The 17,206-nt window shown below is 51.4% G+C and overlaps 7 protein-coding genes across 7 annotated transcripts; 3 read left to right on the top strand and 4 right to left on the bottom strand.

The window, feature by feature from the left end:
- Nucleotides 1–1,459: 1,459 nt before the first annotated feature.
- On the bottom strand, nt 1,460–2,845 carry CPAR01_01743 (uncharacterized protein; the record flags this gene model as incomplete). The annotated part of the gene is made up of 5 exons (XM_060486032.1): nt 1,460–1,833; nt 1,891–1,955; nt 2,016–2,392; nt 2,464–2,543; nt 2,599–2,845. 5 exons carry the CDS (start codon nt 2,843–2,845, stop codon nt 1,460–1,462), a joined length of 1,143 nt encoding a protein of 380 aa, XP_060356889.1.
- Nucleotides 2,846–4,229: 1,384 nt separating this feature from the next.
- On the bottom strand, nt 4,230–5,423 carry CPAR01_01742 (daunorubicin C-13 ketoreductase; the record flags this gene model as incomplete). The annotated part of the gene is made up of 4 exons (XM_060486031.1): nt 4,230–4,869; nt 4,924–4,996; nt 5,062–5,294; nt 5,350–5,423. The coding sequence occupies 4 exons, from the start codon at nt 5,421–5,423 to the stop codon at nt 4,230–4,232; spliced, it is 1,020 nt and encodes a 339-aa protein (XP_060356888.1).
- Nucleotides 5,424–6,451: 1,028 nt separating this feature from the next.
- CPAR01_01741 (uncharacterized protein) lies at nt 6,452–7,763 on the top strand (the record flags this gene model as incomplete). The annotated part of the gene is made up of 3 exons (XM_060486030.1): nt 6,452–6,839; nt 7,079–7,398; nt 7,488–7,763. The coding sequence occupies 3 exons, from the start codon at nt 6,452–6,454 to the stop codon at nt 7,761–7,763; spliced, it is 984 nt and encodes a 327-aa protein (XP_060356887.1).
- Nucleotides 7,764–7,915: 152 nt separating this feature from the next.
- On the bottom strand, nt 7,916–9,464 carry CPAR01_01740 (FAD binding domain-containing protein; the record flags this gene model as incomplete). The annotated part of the gene is made up of 2 exons (XM_060486029.1): nt 7,916–8,915; nt 8,971–9,464. 2 exons carry the CDS (start codon nt 9,462–9,464, stop codon nt 7,916–7,918), a joined length of 1,494 nt encoding a protein of 497 aa, XP_060356886.1.
- Nucleotides 9,465–10,856: 1,392 nt separating this feature from the next.
- On the top strand, nt 10,857–11,598 carry CPAR01_01739 (spherulin-1A; the record flags this gene model as incomplete). Its single annotated transcript, XM_060486028.1, has 3 exons — nt 10,857–11,023; nt 11,068–11,279; nt 11,369–11,598. 3 exons carry the CDS (start codon nt 10,857–10,859, stop codon nt 11,596–11,598), a joined length of 609 nt encoding a protein of 202 aa, XP_060356885.1.
- A 1,612-nt stretch (nt 11,599–13,210) lies between these two features.
- On the top strand, nt 13,211–14,543 carry CPAR01_01738 (tyrosinase central domain-containing protein; the record flags this gene model as incomplete). The annotated part of the gene is made up of 3 exons (XM_060486027.1): nt 13,211–13,609; nt 13,684–13,756; nt 13,816–14,543. 3 exons carry the CDS (start codon nt 13,211–13,213, stop codon nt 14,541–14,543), a joined length of 1,200 nt encoding a protein of 399 aa, XP_060356884.1.
- A 74-nt stretch (nt 14,544–14,617) lies between these two features.
- On the bottom strand, nt 14,618–17,095 carry CPAR01_01737 (trichothecene 3-O-acetyltransferase; the record flags this gene model as incomplete). Its single annotated transcript, XM_060486026.1, has 4 exons — nt 14,618–16,019; nt 16,653–16,680; nt 16,738–16,756; nt 16,889–17,095. The coding sequence occupies 4 exons, from the start codon at nt 17,093–17,095 to the stop codon at nt 14,618–14,620; spliced, it is 1,656 nt and encodes a 551-aa protein (XP_060356883.1).
- Nucleotides 17,096–17,206: the final 111 nt, after the last annotated feature.

Raw genomic sequence — 17,206 nt, 5'->3', positions numbered from 1 at the left:
TAGACGCGGGCCCTAGTTTCTTATCCCGTGTGTTCCCCTTGTTGCTTGATGTGGTGTTCGTGCCATCGTCTGGCCCTGCTGCCCACGGCGTACGGAGTAGATGGAATGAAGCAGGGGCGTCGCCCGAGGTGGAGAGCTGAGTTTGGTAGTTTCAGAAAACCCCAGGAAAAGCACTTGGTACGACCGTACGGATAGCTTTCGCCTCTGTCAGTTGGTTTGTAGTGCAAGGCTAGGCTCTTTTAGATCAACCTAAATATCGGTTTTCCGAAGGTCGAACCCGTACTTACGAGTCCCTTCCCTGCTAGATCATATTAGATCTCAATTGAAGGCTCGGGTTCCTGGTAGGTGGCGGAATTTCTTCCGGCTTTACGTGTACAGCATTTCATTCCAAAGTCGCATTGTGAGAGATCTGTCTCGAACTAATGTTAGTATGATGCCTCGAATACCAAAACATATCTAGTTAGTTGACACCGGCACATCATTCTAATTACTCCTCGTATTTATTGGGTCATGGGGACGAGATATCTTAGTCTAAGTGGCAGTGAGAGCTTTCATGCTCCGACTTCCGAGGTCGCCTCCATGGAAAATGCCACGGATATCTGTGCAGTTCAAGATCCTCATTGCCGCATACCTAGTCCGTCTGTCAAATCCTCCCAGACAGCTTGAAACGGGGCCCGCGGATCCGCAATCTTACAAGAGTCAGTAGCAAACACACCATAGCTGTCAGCCCTTCTCCCGGCTTTGAACCGCCTCGACCACCGGATGGTTCGACCACGAGCAAACGGGACAGGCATGAGACCATGTCGACATGAGTCCAGACCACGCCCGGATCTTTGCTGGCTCCCGTGGATTCCGCAGAAGCTTCGAAGATCACCCCATGGCAGGTGCTTGGGTTTCAAAAGCTTTGACCGTATAGTCGTGGACGGACGACTTCAAGACCCAGCCCCGGGGATATAAGGCGGAGTTGTGACTGCCTACGTACTCTTGAAGACCAGCGGCCGCCGGTCGCGGATGGAATCCCCATTGGCTACAACGACACTCACCCAATCATATGCGATATGCTTTTGAGCACCGGCGATGCTCCGGTGCCAGGACCATCACCAGCTGGCTGGTTGACGGGCGTGCGAGTCGATATGGGAGATCTTCGGTGAAGTCTGCCCCCTATTGCGGCTCGGCAGTTGATAACCCAGTGGTCTCGGGTGGATTAGAGATACTGCACGGCCCTGATCACAAATTACTTACCGACTCAGGTTACTGTACGATGGCACTTGTGATATTCGATCGATAGATCCATGTTGATGGCTGTCTTGTTTTATACCAAGTCCGTTCGCAACAGTCTTTTATCCGTTCACCAATCTGGATATATTCGTACGTCTACGTGGGAATCTCTCAAACTCATTCGCTGAATATCTCGAAACTGTAATAAACGAAAGTGACGCATGGTAGTAGAAGAAACTTTCTACAACGCAATCCCAAGAACCTGATCCACCTTAGTAGACTGAGGCGTTCTGTCCCAACAACGTCCATACTCTTGCTGCTCCAGCCTGAGCCAGTGAAAATCTGGCTTGAAGTCCGGGTTGACGGTCCTCTCGAGCGGTTGATCCTTCCACGGTGTTGCCATCGGCCTTATGACTCGCGGTGCCACAGCACGGCTGAAGGTTGGCTTTTCAGCAAACAAGGTATACCGCAATGACTTGCTTCTTTCCTTTTGAGGCGTCGGCGGCTTGTTGCAGGAGCACTTGGTGAACAGAGGAATGATCGGCGGTATTGACATGCAGACGATGCCAATGGTGCACTCTGCGATAGAACAGAGCACCCAGGAGACCCAGTTGTCTGTGACAGTGGTCAATGTCTGAATTCTCTCTATTTTGTGATGCAAGAAAAACTTACAGGGCAAGTCAGAGTCGTTCAGAGGCTCTAGGTTGACAAGCTTGAGGATTGCCGCAGCACATGAGCTGAGTCTCTTGTTAGTTCAAACGTTCCTCTCCGTCCAACACTATCCTATCAAAACTCACAGTCCAGAAAAGGCAAAGAGAATCGTGAGCAGAACTTTCTTGCCCGTTGTCATTTTCATGTTCCATATATACGGCAAGGGCACGGTGCACAGCAGCATGTCGATTGCAATGTTCAACGCCGCGCTGGCATGAAGAAAGTCAATAAAAGGGTAGCAAGTAGCGTTGCCGGTCGACGAATCCCATGCCGCCGTGATGGGCTTGCATTGGAAGATGACGGCAAACACGGATGCCAAGCAGAATCCCCCCGTGACGAACGCTGCACCATACATGATCCAGCGAGCGCTTTTATGTGTTATGAGTCTGAGAAAAGAGCTGATGGCTGAGAGACGAGTGAACGCGATTGCGCAAGGATACAAAGTATTTGCAATGAAGATGAGCTACAAGGCCGGTCAGTCATTTCTTTCCCACAGAGATTGTCTTCCTAGTGCGTTCGCTTCACGGTCCATACCTGGAGTAAACTCTTGGTGTTATCAGGAAGGAATTCAGCATCGAGATTCCAGGAGTGCTGACCAAGTCCTAGGTCGGTCGCTGGCATCTTTGTAAGTAACAGACTTGATTTTATCTCTGACGGATGAGAACATACCTATAGGAAGCAGTGCGCATACTGCAAAAGTGAAGAGGGCAGAAATGATAACAAGTACATCGTCGCTGAAGAAATTCCGTGTTACAGTGCAGCGAACGATAATCCGCAAAGGCACTATTATTCCGACGAGGACGAAAGCCGTGAGGTTGACCGCCCAAACCACCGTCACCAAACTCCTCTTGTCACCGGTACCACCTCCCGTTCTGACGACCTGCAGATCCGACCCGTTGGCGAGTTCGCTATTCATGTTTGACGTATAGAACTGGAAAAGGCGTAGAAAATGTTATTGATGAATCATGTCGACACTCAATGTCGACAGCAAAGAACTGAAAAGCGCTGGGCGCGAAGAAAGAAGAATATTTTTTTGCGGAAAAGAAGACCATCAAACATCACGACGAAAGCGCGTCGCGTGGCGGGAGGCCATTGACTTTTCTACACAGACCCGAAAGTATTCTATGCCCATGCATCACGGCCGTTGTCATGAGCATCGACAAGCCACCATGGTTTCACGAGTGACGTTTTGCGCCTCCTCCCCTTCGGCGCCACGCGAAAGAACAGCAGATCAAAAAGAGACCTCACCGAGTGCCGCATCAATGGGCGGGAGCTAGCAGCGACTTCCAAGGCACTACAGTGTGCAAAGTCTTCATAGCTTGCTTGAGGGTGTACGTGCAGACTCGTGTTTATGGAGCGCGATATGCTATGGCCCTTCGGTCTTTGTGCGGGAAGAGAAAATCTTAACAACGAGTACGGATAGATGTAAACAACATGTTTTCCATCTTGTAGGTCGTTTCGCACCCTCAACTTCATCGTCGATTCAGTCTCCGAGTGAAGAAACGACGATGAGGATTCCTGTTCGGAACATGAAAAGAAGATTACGGCACAGCTTATCTCGGCGCCAATCGACAAGAGGCCGCCACAAGACCGCCCTCTGCAATTCTTCAAGAGGAGCCACGGGCAGAACAAAATTAGCAATCCCGAATTAGACCAACATAGCTCACCATTTTCAACCTAGTGCCTCGGGCTGGGAGCAAACTAATGCTCGGCGCACTGACGCCTTGAGGAAGAATTCTGCCTTTGCCGACTCACCTGACGGGGCCGGACCGTCTCGATGTGTGATCACTGGCAGTCTCAACACGTGGGATACAGGCATCTGCGAGCAGTGGGACACTGGCCTGGAAAGCAGTTAACATTGGGATCATCGTGGCATATTGTGATGGCCCAGGCACTAAACATGCATCCTGCTGTGAGATTGCAGGAATCGCGGGAGATTATCCTTGGTGAAACGTCATGTAATTATTACTGGAAGCTGCTAAACGTCATTATTTCTTTCTCAACTTTCTTGATGCTCTGAAAGGATGCTGAACCTCATTTCTGAAGAGTGGGTGCGCGCGTTGGTGCCTTCGAGATGATATCAACCGGCTTCACACCTCTTCGGAGAATGCTATCCCATGCACCTGGAAACGGGTCCTGTATACTCCGTAACCGCAAGCCCCCTGAGGGCTTCGAACCAAATTTGATATACTACCGTGTTCTATTGATTGATCGAGTATTTGTGTGCATCGAGAATAGGATAGATGAGAACATTCGTATGGAAGCCTGGGCAAACCTCGTCTGCCATCATCTCGTCGCGACTACCATTCTTGAAGGGGTGCGAGGCCGAGCGTCGCCAGGTACTTGTTCGCCTCGACTGTGGTGTGCTCCCACATACCCCTCACCTGCTTCTCGTTCTTGGCGACCGGATTCGGTGTCACGATCTTCCCGAACGGCTCTAGGTACCTACCCTTGTACTTGTCTGCGTTCTCGCGAACCTCGGCGGCAGTGGCCGCAAAGACGGATGTGATGGCGCCTTGGTCGACGGTGAGGAAGGCGGCCGATCTAACAAGGGAGAAGAGGGAGTTTCCAATGTCCTTGCTACCGGGGCTGGCCACGCCACCGGGGTGCACTGAGATGGACAGGATCGGGAGACTTTGCTCATCCAGAATTCGCTGCAGCTCTTGGGCGAAAAGGAGATTGGCGACCTTAGAGACAGCGTAGCGAATCATGTCGACCACAAAAATACGGCTAATGATATAGCGCCATTGCCACGGGTAATAAGGCACAGGCTTCGTCAAGAAAGAAGCGGAATCAAAGGTGAAGCCGTAGTTTGATGGCAGCATGGCATAGTTGACGTTGGAGCTGAGAGTGATGATACGGACGTCGGCCCCGGGTTGCTTTGTGGCTTCCTTGAGAAGCGGCAGTACGCCGTTGGTGAGAACAAAGTGCCCGACGTGGCTAGTTACACGAAATATTAGCAAACATGTCCACGTGGGTTTGACGAGCACTTACTTGACCCCCATGTGCCATTCCCACCCAGGACCCATCGTCTCCGTTGTGCCGGAGGCTAGACCGGCATTGTTTACTTTGAGGGGTATCCTATCAGCATATTTCTGCCCTCAACTCTTGATAAACACAAAGACGACTCACTAAGAATGTCCACCCTGGTCTCCTTGCTCTTCAGCTCTTCAACAGCGGAGGCGACCGACTTGAGGTCTGCCAAGTCCAAGGGGAGCCAGTGGAGGTTGGCGGTATTTATCGCAGGATTTTCGGCCGTCAGTACTGTGCGAGTCTCGTCGGCTTTGGCCTTCGATCTTGCTGTGAAGTAAACCTTGGCACCTCGAAGGGCGAGGTACTTGACGGTTGACAAGCCAATGCCTGCACTGCAGGTGTGTCAAAAGAATTGCTTGCTTTTATTCGGTTGGGTCCACAACATACTTCCCACCGGTAACAACAATCACTTTACCTTCGAGGTTGGGCATATCAGTGAGGGGGTCCCACTTTCCAGACATCTTGAGCTGCTTTTTTCTCTTCAACTTGTTGTAGTTCGGGAATTTTGTGATCGAATCACTTTATCTCGACCAGGGACTCTGTACGATGTTTTCTCCTGTCTTCGCCGTTGTACTTATTATCTTCAGCGCGAAGGATTCATCGATCTGGCGTGCCGCGTCACTGTATCCTTGCTAGGCACAATCAGGCCAACGTCTCCCTTCTCGGAAACTTATCACACGTTTGCTCATGTAATCAGCCCGTAGACCGGTGCCGAGCCCGACGGGAGCGGAGACGACTGGGGATTCGGATGGAGCCGCTGCCCCTTGGGTCTCGTCCGATTCGGGACAATGCTGGCCTTGGCATTCCCCACCATCGTTGGGACGTTTGGATAATTTGAGATCCTGATTCGTGGAGAGTGTAGACACTATCCACCGGCTGCTGTTTGTTGCCGGGGTTGGGCTGAAGAGGCGAGATACATGATTGGTCAAGTTCTGCGTCATGGCCAGAACCAACCTGGAACCAACAAGCAAAGGGAGTCGAGGGCTGTCCATTCGTTCAAAGACCGCACGCGGTGGAGGGGAGGAGGCAGCGGGAGAAGATGAGGAGGGGGGCCGGAGACGAAGCCAGATGTCGACAACACAGTCAGCTTTCTGGCATTCTTCAGACATCCTCCTCTTTCGATTCTGCCACACACCCTTCCCGTCAGTCAGGATTTCACTCCTCTCATCTCGTGCACCAGGAACCCTTGTGTGACCCGAGCGTTTGCTGGAATAGGCAAATGCCAACCTTGTCCCCAGATCATCACGGACGTCTCCCGAGCCACTGAAGCTTGCTCAAGTCACCCATCTCGTACCTCTCGTCCCGGCCCTACGGTTCAGTTCGATTAGCGGGTTTCTCTCGCCGCCTTGCTATTCGGTAACGAAGGTCCTTGACTCCATTTTCGAGGTGAACCGGGAAGGGGTACGAAGGGTACGCCATCCGAGGTCGTTCAACGTCCAGCCCTTACTCGTTCGCCTCTCGACGACAGTGGTCCACGGCTTCACCCGCGATGCCGCCCGCGAGCAAGGGCGGCGGCAGGAGCCGGGAGGAAGGGTTCCTTTTTGTGCCCATCACCCATCCAAGCGAGACCAAGGCCTGGAAGAAAAAGGTCAGATCGCACGCCGCACGGAATCCAAAAGCCCGTCAGCAGCGGGTGGCCGCCTATCAGAAGTCAACCACACCTCCTGAGCAAAGCCAAATCGAAGATTCCCCGGCTCGCCCATCGATTCAGTCTGTGAGGTTGTGGCTTGTCACGACCCTGAAAAACGGCTCGCGTTCTGGCCACACCCCCCTTCTCGCCGGCAGCCCCGTTTCAATGCTCGGCGCCGCTAGAACGGATCCATTCAACGCCTTCGTCAGGAGGGTCACTATCCAGGAGCAAGGACTTCTTGACCACTGTGAGTATGAGACCTGAAAGCTTGACTGATAATGTACATCAGCCTGTAGAAGTTGCGGGCCGTGACTGCAGTCAACCTTGCAAGTATAAAAGGGCGGGCTGCGGTATAAAGGAACCTTTCCCTGTTCCCTCCCGCCCTTCCCGTTGCTTGCATGCACAGACTGCAGCTCATACCTCGGAAAGAGCATGCTGTTTTTCTTGATTGTGCCAAGGCTACAAGCTGACTATGTCTGTATGCAGTCCTACGCAGCATGGCGTTACTAGAGTTGATCCGTTTGCCAGAGATGGAAGTGATGGTGCAAGGTGAACGAACGGCATTCTGCAAGATGATGACGACCTACTGGGTGCAGTCAGCCCTCGCCGATCCGGGAATGCTTTCTTTGGTACTGCTCTGGTCTATGCGACACCTTGCCACTGTACGAGAGGAGGGCTATAATGACCCTGTGATGACGATGTATAAGATGGAGACCATACGCCAGCTCAACGCAACAATCACCAGAGAGGGAAACAATATCAGTAACCTCACCATGGCCAAGAGCCTTTGCTTGGCATCAGACGCTGTAAGAGATCACTATATCCCCAGGGTTCAAGATCACATGCCCAGTATCAAGTGAGTATGATCATGACGTGCTAACACAAATTGTTCCAGAATTTGGTTGGAGAACCTGACGTAGCCGAAAAGCACTTGAAAGCCGTTGAACGCATGGCACTTTTGTGCACCGGTGGGACAAAGTCGGCTGTGGGAGAGGGGGATGAGTCGCTCAACGATCTGCAAATGTTCTTCAGCGAGAACGATCTGTCTCCGGCACACATGGCACAGGTCAATCTCAGCTTCAAATCAGAAGAATCGAAAAGAGCTGGGGGAGTAAACCGGAACATGGACTATGTAATACGTCCGACGAGAACTCCGACGAGAGCTGCCTAAATGACTAATACCAAAAACTACATCATGATATTTCAGTGCTTGATGCTAATGATCCACGCTTTTTTGTCTCATTAAAACAATTCTCATACACGCCCCAGCGTGGAACTAATGTGACAGTAAATAGGCTAGGTAGTTACATGTGTGCACATGACTTATGAGCCCACCCCCTGCGGGTAGGTGAACAAATTCTTGGGATCAAGCTTAGCCTTGATAGCCTTCAAACGCCCCAGATTATCCCGGTAGTACTGATCTTGTGCATCCGCATTGCTGAGCTGGGAGTCGGCATAATTCACGTAGCGACCCCACTCATTAGTTGCCATGGTGTTTGTTACTGATGCCATCCATTTGCTGAGGAATTTGTATCCGGACTTTGGGTACGCAGAACTTCCAGAAGAGTCATAGAACTGCCACATGAGCACCTTATCACGATGGGCGTAAGCTGTCGCTGAGTTTGAAACCTGGGCTGTCTTGGTTTTGCCACCATGGACATCGATGAGGACGAACCAGCCGCTGTCCGTCGACTTTGCTGTGTTCTGGTAGTAATCGGCAAAGGCAGCGAAGCCCGCAGTCGAGACCGTCTTGGTCATGAGACTCGAGGCGTAGAAAGTATCGGATAGGCTCTGCGGTCCGGTCTCATCAAGGGCCGCTGAGCCGGCGTAGTGCTCCAGCTGGCCGATCCAGTCAGTCTGGGTAATGGTTGCGCCACCGACGTCGATACCCAGGGGTGAGAGGAACTTCTTGAGCACAACGCGTGTCTGGTCTGCGGTCCCGTAGTAGAGGCCATCAAACGCGGTGCTGTCGGCGGTGACGACGGCCCGCATATTTAACTCAATAGGCTTGTCGTTCTGGGCATACTTTTGGAGAGCCACGAGAGCCGAAGCCAGCTTGTCCTTCTTAAATGGTGATGAGACCTTGAACCATGTGACAACTGATGGAGCTGCGAAGGTGTTGAACTTGAACTCTGTAACGATGCCGAAAGACGACCCCGCGCCACGAAGGGCCCAAAAGAGATCCGTATTTTGGGTCTGCGATGCTTTGACGACCTTTCCGTCGGCCGTGACTACGGTCGCCTCAGCGATCCAATCTTGCGCAAGGCCGTACATGGAAGATGAAAAGCCGAAGCCTCCATGCAAGACATGTCCCATACCAACACTGCCAATTTGGTGTTAGCCTCTTCCACAACTGACCAATGTACTTTGATGCTTACCCAGGACATGATCCATGTGAGATGGCCCGGCCTCCCTGATTAAACAGCTCCGTCGCGATGTGGCCAAGTCTCGCGCCCGCTTGCACCGTCGCAGTGTTATCGGAATTCAACGTCACGCCGTACATCTCGTCGAGCCAAACAACCACATGGCCGTTTTCGCCGCCGAGTCCGGCCGAAGAGTAGCTGTGACCGCCGCCTCGGGCTGTGACCTTGAGATTATACTGCGCTCCGCACTTCACGGCGGCCTGCACATGGCTGACATCGGTAGCCGTTACTACAACAGCTGGTGTGTATTGCAAACGAGAGTTGTAGGGCCGGATATCGTCGGACCAATCTGAGGATGAGGATACGACAACTGGTGCCTTGGCGGCGTTGAGACACCCCTGGACTGTGTTGTTCGATGTGCCGGGTTTGGTTGCTGCTTCGGGCAACGGCTTAGCCACGGTTGGGTGAATGCTGCCAAGAGCCAAAGAAAGAATGATATTTGACCACATGTTATCAATGAATGTGAGTGAGCTTGCCTCGAAAGATGAGATTCGTGGTCCAGCTCTCCGTGCCATGTAGGTTTATATGTCGACGAAGAGACTAGGACGTCTATTCCTGGTGTTGCACCTAGACCCATTCGCCTCCACGAGAGCGGTAAGGGTTCGGTAGGGCCGCCCGTCATCTCTTTGATCTTTGAACATGATCTGAACAAGCTTCTCCACGGGGCCATTTGGATTTGTGGATTTTCTGGGGATCAGACCAGACAATGGAAAGAGGCGCCAGCTCCCAAGTTGATGACTGGTCTTTGTCGGGGGCCTTAGTCACAAACAGTTTAGCCCCGGGGTCGATCTGTTTGCACCGGCGGAAACGGCCCAAGACCAAACCGATCGCAAATTTAGGCCTTTCAAACACGAGAAACAAGCGAATACCTAGGTGCGGCGAGGCGGCCAAACTTCGGGAAGCCATATAAAAATTCTAGAGAGGGCGCTTGTCTCGGGCTTTCCTGGGCCGTACCCCATCCTGTAGTCCTCCGAGATGAACAATGATTTCAAAGTCTACAAGGCTCGTAGGACAACCACCAACCGAAGGCCAGCTCGTCCATAGTCTCGTCATGGGTGAACTTCAAGACGAACGCTCCAATTGAGTCTAGCAGAGGAGCAAGCCGCAAGATGACTGCAAGTATTTGATGGCCCAATCCCAGCACATTATCCTCGACCACCGGCCTGGAGGGGTGCCTTAGCCCCTACTTAATTGTAACTTGGTGCCACACATGGTTCCTGTCTCAGCCTCTGAAATCGTTTTTGACTGATAGCATCAGAGGCAGGGGATGCGCATTCATCCTCCATAATGTCAATATCGCCAAGTATCATGAAATTTTGTAGTTTCCATAGATCAATTGAGTAGACAATGTGATAAGTGCGACCGCACTTCCTAGCCCGCTAGGCTATCCTCGCGCTGATGTGCAAGGAGTTGAGGGCCTGAGCCTAGGAGGATGATAAGTTGATCTCGGCGATAGAGAAACACACCACACTAATATCTCACCCGACTCCTGAAAGATCTTTATGACAGCGTAGCATCTGCATGCCTCGATATAATAGGACGCACGGTTAATTTATCAACTCCTCTTTAGCTCCCACTTAGTACCTGTGCCTGCAATTGACGTCGATGGCTCCTCCAGCCTCACTCGTCTGGCATTTTTGAGATGATCCTTCAGTTGGGGGCGAACATTAAGCTGAGCAATCTTCATAAGTTTCTGCATTTCTGGGAAGTATAAAATAGATGTTGACTATCGAGAATATTGACAGTGTCTCAAATGTGAAATACTCTACAGCTTCGTTCTACTTCATAAAATACCTGTCTCAAAGGTGCCAACAATATCCTTCACGCTGCATTCTAGCACAATGTTGATCATTATCTTCTACATTTCTTTCGTTGCGGGTATTGCCCTTGCAGTAGACAAGCCAGTGAGCCGTGATATCAACACAAAGCTAGAAAAGAAAACGGCTACTGAGCTCGACAAGTTGCAGCTCGTCAAAAATGACTATGCATTTGACTTCAAGAAACACGAGTACTTCACATACTCGCCCGGCGGCGTCGTGAACGCAAACGCAGCAACTTCTCCGCGGCAACTGGTCATGGGCTGACTGTCACCTGGCTCGCTCTTGGGCTCTGTGCTATGTTGCCGCCTCACTACCACCCCCGTGCCACCAATTTTGTGGTCGCTGTTGAAGTCCAGACTCAGACATGGATGATTCAAGAGAATGGTGCTGACCCAGCCACTACGACACTCAACCCAGGACAGCTGACCATCTTCCCCAGGGGCAGTCTCCACCCCACGTAGAACAGGAATATTTATGGTTTGTGACGGGGCGGCACGAATAAGCTCTTGGCTAATTGTAACCCCTTCTTGCAGGGTGCGGCTATGCCACGCTTATTTCAGCCCTTGACTCCGATGATACGGGCACCTTGAGTATACTCAACGGCCTTTTCAAGTTGCCCAATGACATGGTTCAGGCTGCCTTCGGAGGCATTTCGGGATCGAAGAGTAGCGAAGGAGGTGGAAATCGCGTTCCTGGTGTGGGTACCGGAGCTGCCCTCGGATCCGAAGAGTGCTTGGCTAGGTGCGGCATGGGAAAGCGCTAGAGTGAGGAGTTAGAATGGCGACGATGCCAGGAGTTTGCAGGCTGAGCGAACCGTTTCAAATATGAAGTTCCGAATCTTATGCTTTTCTTTTCGTTCTATTTGGGTTGATAACGCGATTATGCTGATATTTCACTTCGTAAATGTTTATTCAGTTTGCTTGTGAAGTAATGAACAAGAAGAAAGAACTTCTTTCTGGGGGGTTGAAGAAGTGTCACTCAGCAGTGATTAGGAGTAAAGGGATAGAGTAGGGAGTTTGCAGTTTCATTACACGGACATCCATACCCTCCTTCAGGTGAGCCACTCATAGCGCGAGTTGAAGCACTCTTATCTCCTGGCTACTGTACCAAAGTTCCCATGATAGATCCTCCAACGTATACGTGATCAATGAGTCAGTCAAATATGATGATGTTGCACCATGCTACCTTGTGACTCGTATCCTGACAATGAGAACGAGCCAGAGAGCTTTGGATAAGTCCTCAGAAAACTTGTGAAGCTGAAGTCTCCATTGCGACCATCATGTCTCCAGCCCACATAAAATCTTGTCAAGCGAGCATGGAAGCGTCAGGAACTTAGCCTGCAGTGCCACTGTATTCGGAGGTTGGCGAGACTGGACTAAGCGATAGCCAAGCTAGTCTCTTATTCGGCGGACTTGACTGCCTAGAAATCAACTTATAGGAAAGACCTGGCGCTTAGCCCTAAACAAGGCGATCTGTGTCAGGGATGGAGCTATCCATATGGAAAGTCATTTTTAACAATATGACTAGCTTTCCTATAGGTCATGGTGATAATACTCACATAGATTGCTTCCCCACTTGGGTGCAACTCAAAATGCTAAGAAGCATTGGTGACCCCGAGCTGCGGAACCGAAAAGCTCCCGACCATCACAGAGCTTATTCTATCAACTCCAGTTTCACAAACCTGATATAGGTGCCAATACTTCTCGGCTGCTAAAATGCTTGTTTGCAATTGAAGGTGACCTTGCATCAGGAATTACACCCAAGAGCCTTAGCGATGAAATTAAGGTTATTTTGAGAGCCTGGGTTTCAACTCTGACCTGCTCTATGAGGACTAGAACCCTGGACAAGTATAATGCAGTCTATGTTCACTCGCGAGTCACTACCTTAGACCACGCTGACAAAAAAGGTTCCGTAAATTCAAGCCGTGAACTTGGCTGTGTCATTGCGGCTGTTCGGCGCGCTTGACCAGGCTTGAGGGTGGTGCCCCAGATAACAAGGTTCCATGCTAGAACCCACGCGCAATCCTCGCTTTCGTACTCTGAGTCGGGATCCTTTAAGCGATGTTGCAATTTGCATCTCCAAAGACTAGTATAGTACGCCACGAGATTCATGACCCTGGCCCAGGATGATGCTGTCACCGCAACTGCAACCGGTCATATCCCAAACGGATGGATTTCCTTGGACCCACGGGCACTTGATATCGGGAGGTTTTATACAGTTTTGCTGTCATCTTGTTGAACTTAAGAACCTTGGAGTCCGCTCTATTATACGTGCCATCTTTCATCAACCAGCCTAATAATCAATTATTGACCGCGCTTAGAGGCCATTGAACTTCTTGCAGTCGAGCACTTTTCGGCGTCCACTCTTTTCCCACCATGAGTCCTTCTCTTCTCAGCGCCTTTTCGGTGCTTTTATTTGCCACTTCCTTCTTGCTCCCCATCAACGCCGCGGCACCATCTTACAACTTTACCCAAGAGGCCATCAACAACGGCGACGCCCTTGCTCAACTTGCTGCCAAGGCTCTGGCTAACTCTAAAGAATTGCACCAACGTTCGGGTGCATTTGCAAACTCAACATGCACGCCGGACAAGGTCCGCGTCCGCCGAGAATGGAGAACACTCCCTGCCGAGCAGAGGAGAGCCTTTGTAGCTGCTATTGAGTGTATGCAGAGTTCCCCGAGCTTGTATGAGCCGGGAGTGATGCCTGCTGCAAAGACTTTATATGATGACTTTGTGGCTATCCACCTCAAGCAGACTCCTGTCATTCACAGAACGGTAAGAGCGCAAGTTTGGTGTAAGAAAAACGATGTTGTGCCGAGAGCTAACGTTTCTCTTGTTCTTCTGCCTAGGCTAATTTCCAGCTCTGGCATCGCCTGTACACAGACGTGTTTGAGCAAAAGGTCCGCGAATGCGGTTATACTGGTAAGCATTTGTGGCTTATTGCCTGACCATCTGTCAGTATACATCTGACACAATCTTAGGTACGTTTCCCTTCTGGGAATGGGGTTATGATGCGGAAGACCCTACGCTGTCACCTCTCTTTGACGGATCGGACACTTCCATCGGCAGCAACGGCGCCTTTGTTCCTCATGAAGGCCTCGAAATTCACCAGGCTTACACCAACGTAACCCTCAAGCTCGAGCCCGGGTCTGGTGGTGGGTGTGTCATGTCGGGCCCCTTCTCCAAAATGACGGTCAACCTCCCCGTCGTTCAGAACACAGACACTCCTCTCGCCGCTGACCCGCGCTGCCTGCAGCGAGACCTGAACAAGCACGTCTCTTCTCGACACACCACATTTCGGAACACGACGCTCCTTCTGACTGAGCACAACACTCTCGAGTCGTTCTGGGGCCTTTTGAATGGTGATGATCGTTACATCAACCCCTTTGAGCTAGGAGTTCATGCGGCTGGCCACTGGCAGCTCGGAGGCGACTCTGGCAACAACTTCTTCATCTCTCCGGCTGACCCAGCATTCTTCCTGCACCACAGCCAGATCGACCGTGTCTATTGGATCTGGCAGATGCTTGACTGGGAGAACAGGCAGGATATCTTTGGTACTGTCACGATGCAAAATATTCCCCCGAGCCGCAACGGCACTTTGGACGACTTGGTTGATCTTCGGCCTTTGGCTGAGCCAAGAAAGCTGAGGGACCTTATGAGCACGATTGGAATCGGTGGCTCTCCATTTTGCTACGTCTACGAGGGGTAGTTGCTCCTGTGGTATCAGATCAAGATTAGGGGGAACTGAATGGCAGTCGTTGAAGGGCCTGGAATGCCCGATAATTACTTTCCTATGTACTTTGAATACTTCAACCATAATTCATCCTTCTTTAACCCATTCATGTCCTCGTCCCTTAAACATATTGCTAGGGCGATGCTGCCATCTGGTGCCTTGGGAAGCAGGTAGCCAAGACTCTCCACGGGTGTGAATTGCGGTCTCCGGACCGACTCAGGCTTGCCCAATCCCAATCCAAAGTCGTGCTCATAAAGATCGAGTTTCGCCCAGGAACTAAAGGCCAAGTCTCTATCGAGATGAAGGGTCCCGGTGAATGAGAAGACACTCTTATCGGCCGCTTGGTTCATGAGTGTCGCCAAAGCTCGTACTCCATAGCTCAAGGCTGTAGGATCCACAGCAGATCGGAGCTGAGATGCCGCTTCCCCCAGTGGTCTTTCGACGAGGTCCTTGATCGCCATGGAATTGTTCGTCATGCTTTGTATGAGGGCTGGAAACGTTTGAGGGATTCCCATATAACCTCGCACATTGATAGCTCGAGCGAGCTTAGTTGCCGCGTCGTTCGGTAAGCGCTTCACACGAATGCGACTGATTGACTGCCAGACGAAGGCAGTAAGGGCATCGTCTGTTGTGATGTAGCCTGACGTGACCGCCTCAGAAGCCAATGACTTCAAAGCTGACAGAGAATCTGACGAAAAGTCAAAGTAAGCCCAGCTACATGTGGCAGGTGGCGATGATGGCGTTGCTGAGGGCATGATGATCATCGCATCAGTCTCAGACCCTCCCTTAAAGTTCTCGAGGAGGGGAATGACGTTCTGGCGTGTCAGGTTCCCAGTTGCTACTTCCTCTTCGGTGAAGTCTTCGCCCTTACACGCCTTGGACAGGAGTTTGATGAGTTGTCCTTGCCCGGTTCCATCGAGCACCTGATGGTGGCCAAGGAACGCGAGAACGAGCCCGCCTTTGATGAATGTAGCTTGGGTGATGAAAACTGGCTCAGGTTTCCCTACTAGATTGGGATCGATCGGTAGAGTCGGGCGAGGACAGACGATGCTTTCGTCAAGCATGGCGAAGGGAAAGCCTGACGTTTTCATATCTTTCATCGACGATACTGATGGGTCCTCTCTCAGATCCTTGACAATCAAGGGCGGGGTTGGTTCCAGTGGCGCGATCTTGAAGATGCCTGTGTTACCTTCGCTCGCGCCCTCGTTGATTATCTGCCCTGCAACCCAGGGAAACCCGGCGGTAAGTCGCTCAAGACCGCTCGACAGAGTTTTGGTGATGTTTGCATAGGATTGGTCATCTTCGACAGAAAAGCAGACCGCCATCTGGGTGTAGATTTTGAGAGTGGGCTGCTGGCCCAGAATCTCGATGGGTTCGTTCATGTTCGCGAAGTGACTTTGATGTATATAAACGGCAGAAAATGCAGCTGTGTCGCCGGAGATGCGAAGGGGTCTGTGATATATGTGTTGGTATCGAGTGAGGTGAAGTCAGAAGGAATTGACTACAAGCCTGTCATGTCATCCCTGGTAGGAAATCAAACGGGGCTGCAGGTGAATAAGTACTGGGTAACATGCTCTATTCAAGCATTGCCATACCTAGCAGCCCTGAATACCCACAATGAATCATCATGGCTCATTGCAGCGGTCAACTCTCATTGGTCTCATATTCGTTGACGCATATGCTTGGCCGCGTCAGAGGCTGTCAAGATACCAAGGACATAGGACATGAAAGCCAGGCTCGTGCTAATGATCAATGCTCCAATTCAATCCAGCTCTTTTCGCAGGCGAATAAGAGTATTCCAGCCCAAAGGCGCGGCGTCATCAACGCTAATTGGAAGTGCCCACAGGGCAATGGCCAAAACAACGACGTTAAGGATCGCAGTAGCATGAAACTCCCATCGCCCCGGGTAAGACCTAGTCCAAACCCAACGGCTTGGTCATCGCCCATGGGAGAAAAAGCCAATATTTCTCGGAATGATGCAGAGGTACGGGTGAGAGTTGAGCGATTGGAGGTTGAAACGAGGGTAGGCCTACCCGTTGTTACTCGGTTGATGCCGCCGGCTCTGCGCCGCAACATTACATTGACCTTTGCCCGGGGAATTCGAGAAAACTCTCTGTATGGATACCAGTCATCAGATGATACTCAATGCACTAGCTGGAAAGACTCTTACCTAGGTTAATTCCGGGTCCCTTCGGAAGTTGCGCGTTATCCACATGGCCTGCGCCTGAAGCCAACAATAGTTAGCGACAGTAAGCAGCGAGGCACCCAGAGCGCCAAGAAGCACCGCTGGCCTGTGTGCCTGCTCAGGCCCTAGAACAGACACACTCCGGCCAGTCGGCGGGTGAAGCACCGACTTCCCAGGCGCCACGCGCCGCGCCGATGGCCGGGGAGTCGGCAGTGGTAGCTACCGACACTGCACTGCGAGACGCTCTAGGGTGGAACGAAGACCTGCGCTTGTCAGCCTGCATCTGAAGCCGTGATAGCTCGGAGTGAACAACCACCGACAATGTAGGTGTCGTTGGCATCATATCAACTATAAAAAAAAAACATGTCTCGCTGTACTCTATGAGTTTTGTAAAATCAGCCTTCATCATCGACTTTTCAATCAGCTCCAGCCCCACCATCCAACTTACAACTCG

This window comes from Colletotrichum paranaense (genome assembly GCF_030867605.1).
Source record: "Colletotrichum paranaense strain IMI 384185 chromosome Unknown Scaffold_1.1, whole genome shotgun sequence".
Classification (NCBI taxonomy): Eukaryota; Fungi; Ascomycota; class Sordariomycetes; order Glomerellales; family Glomerellaceae; genus Colletotrichum; species Colletotrichum paranaense.
The sequence above is the reverse complement of the archived record's forward strand: the minus strand, read 5'-3'. Positions and strand labels throughout refer to the sequence as shown.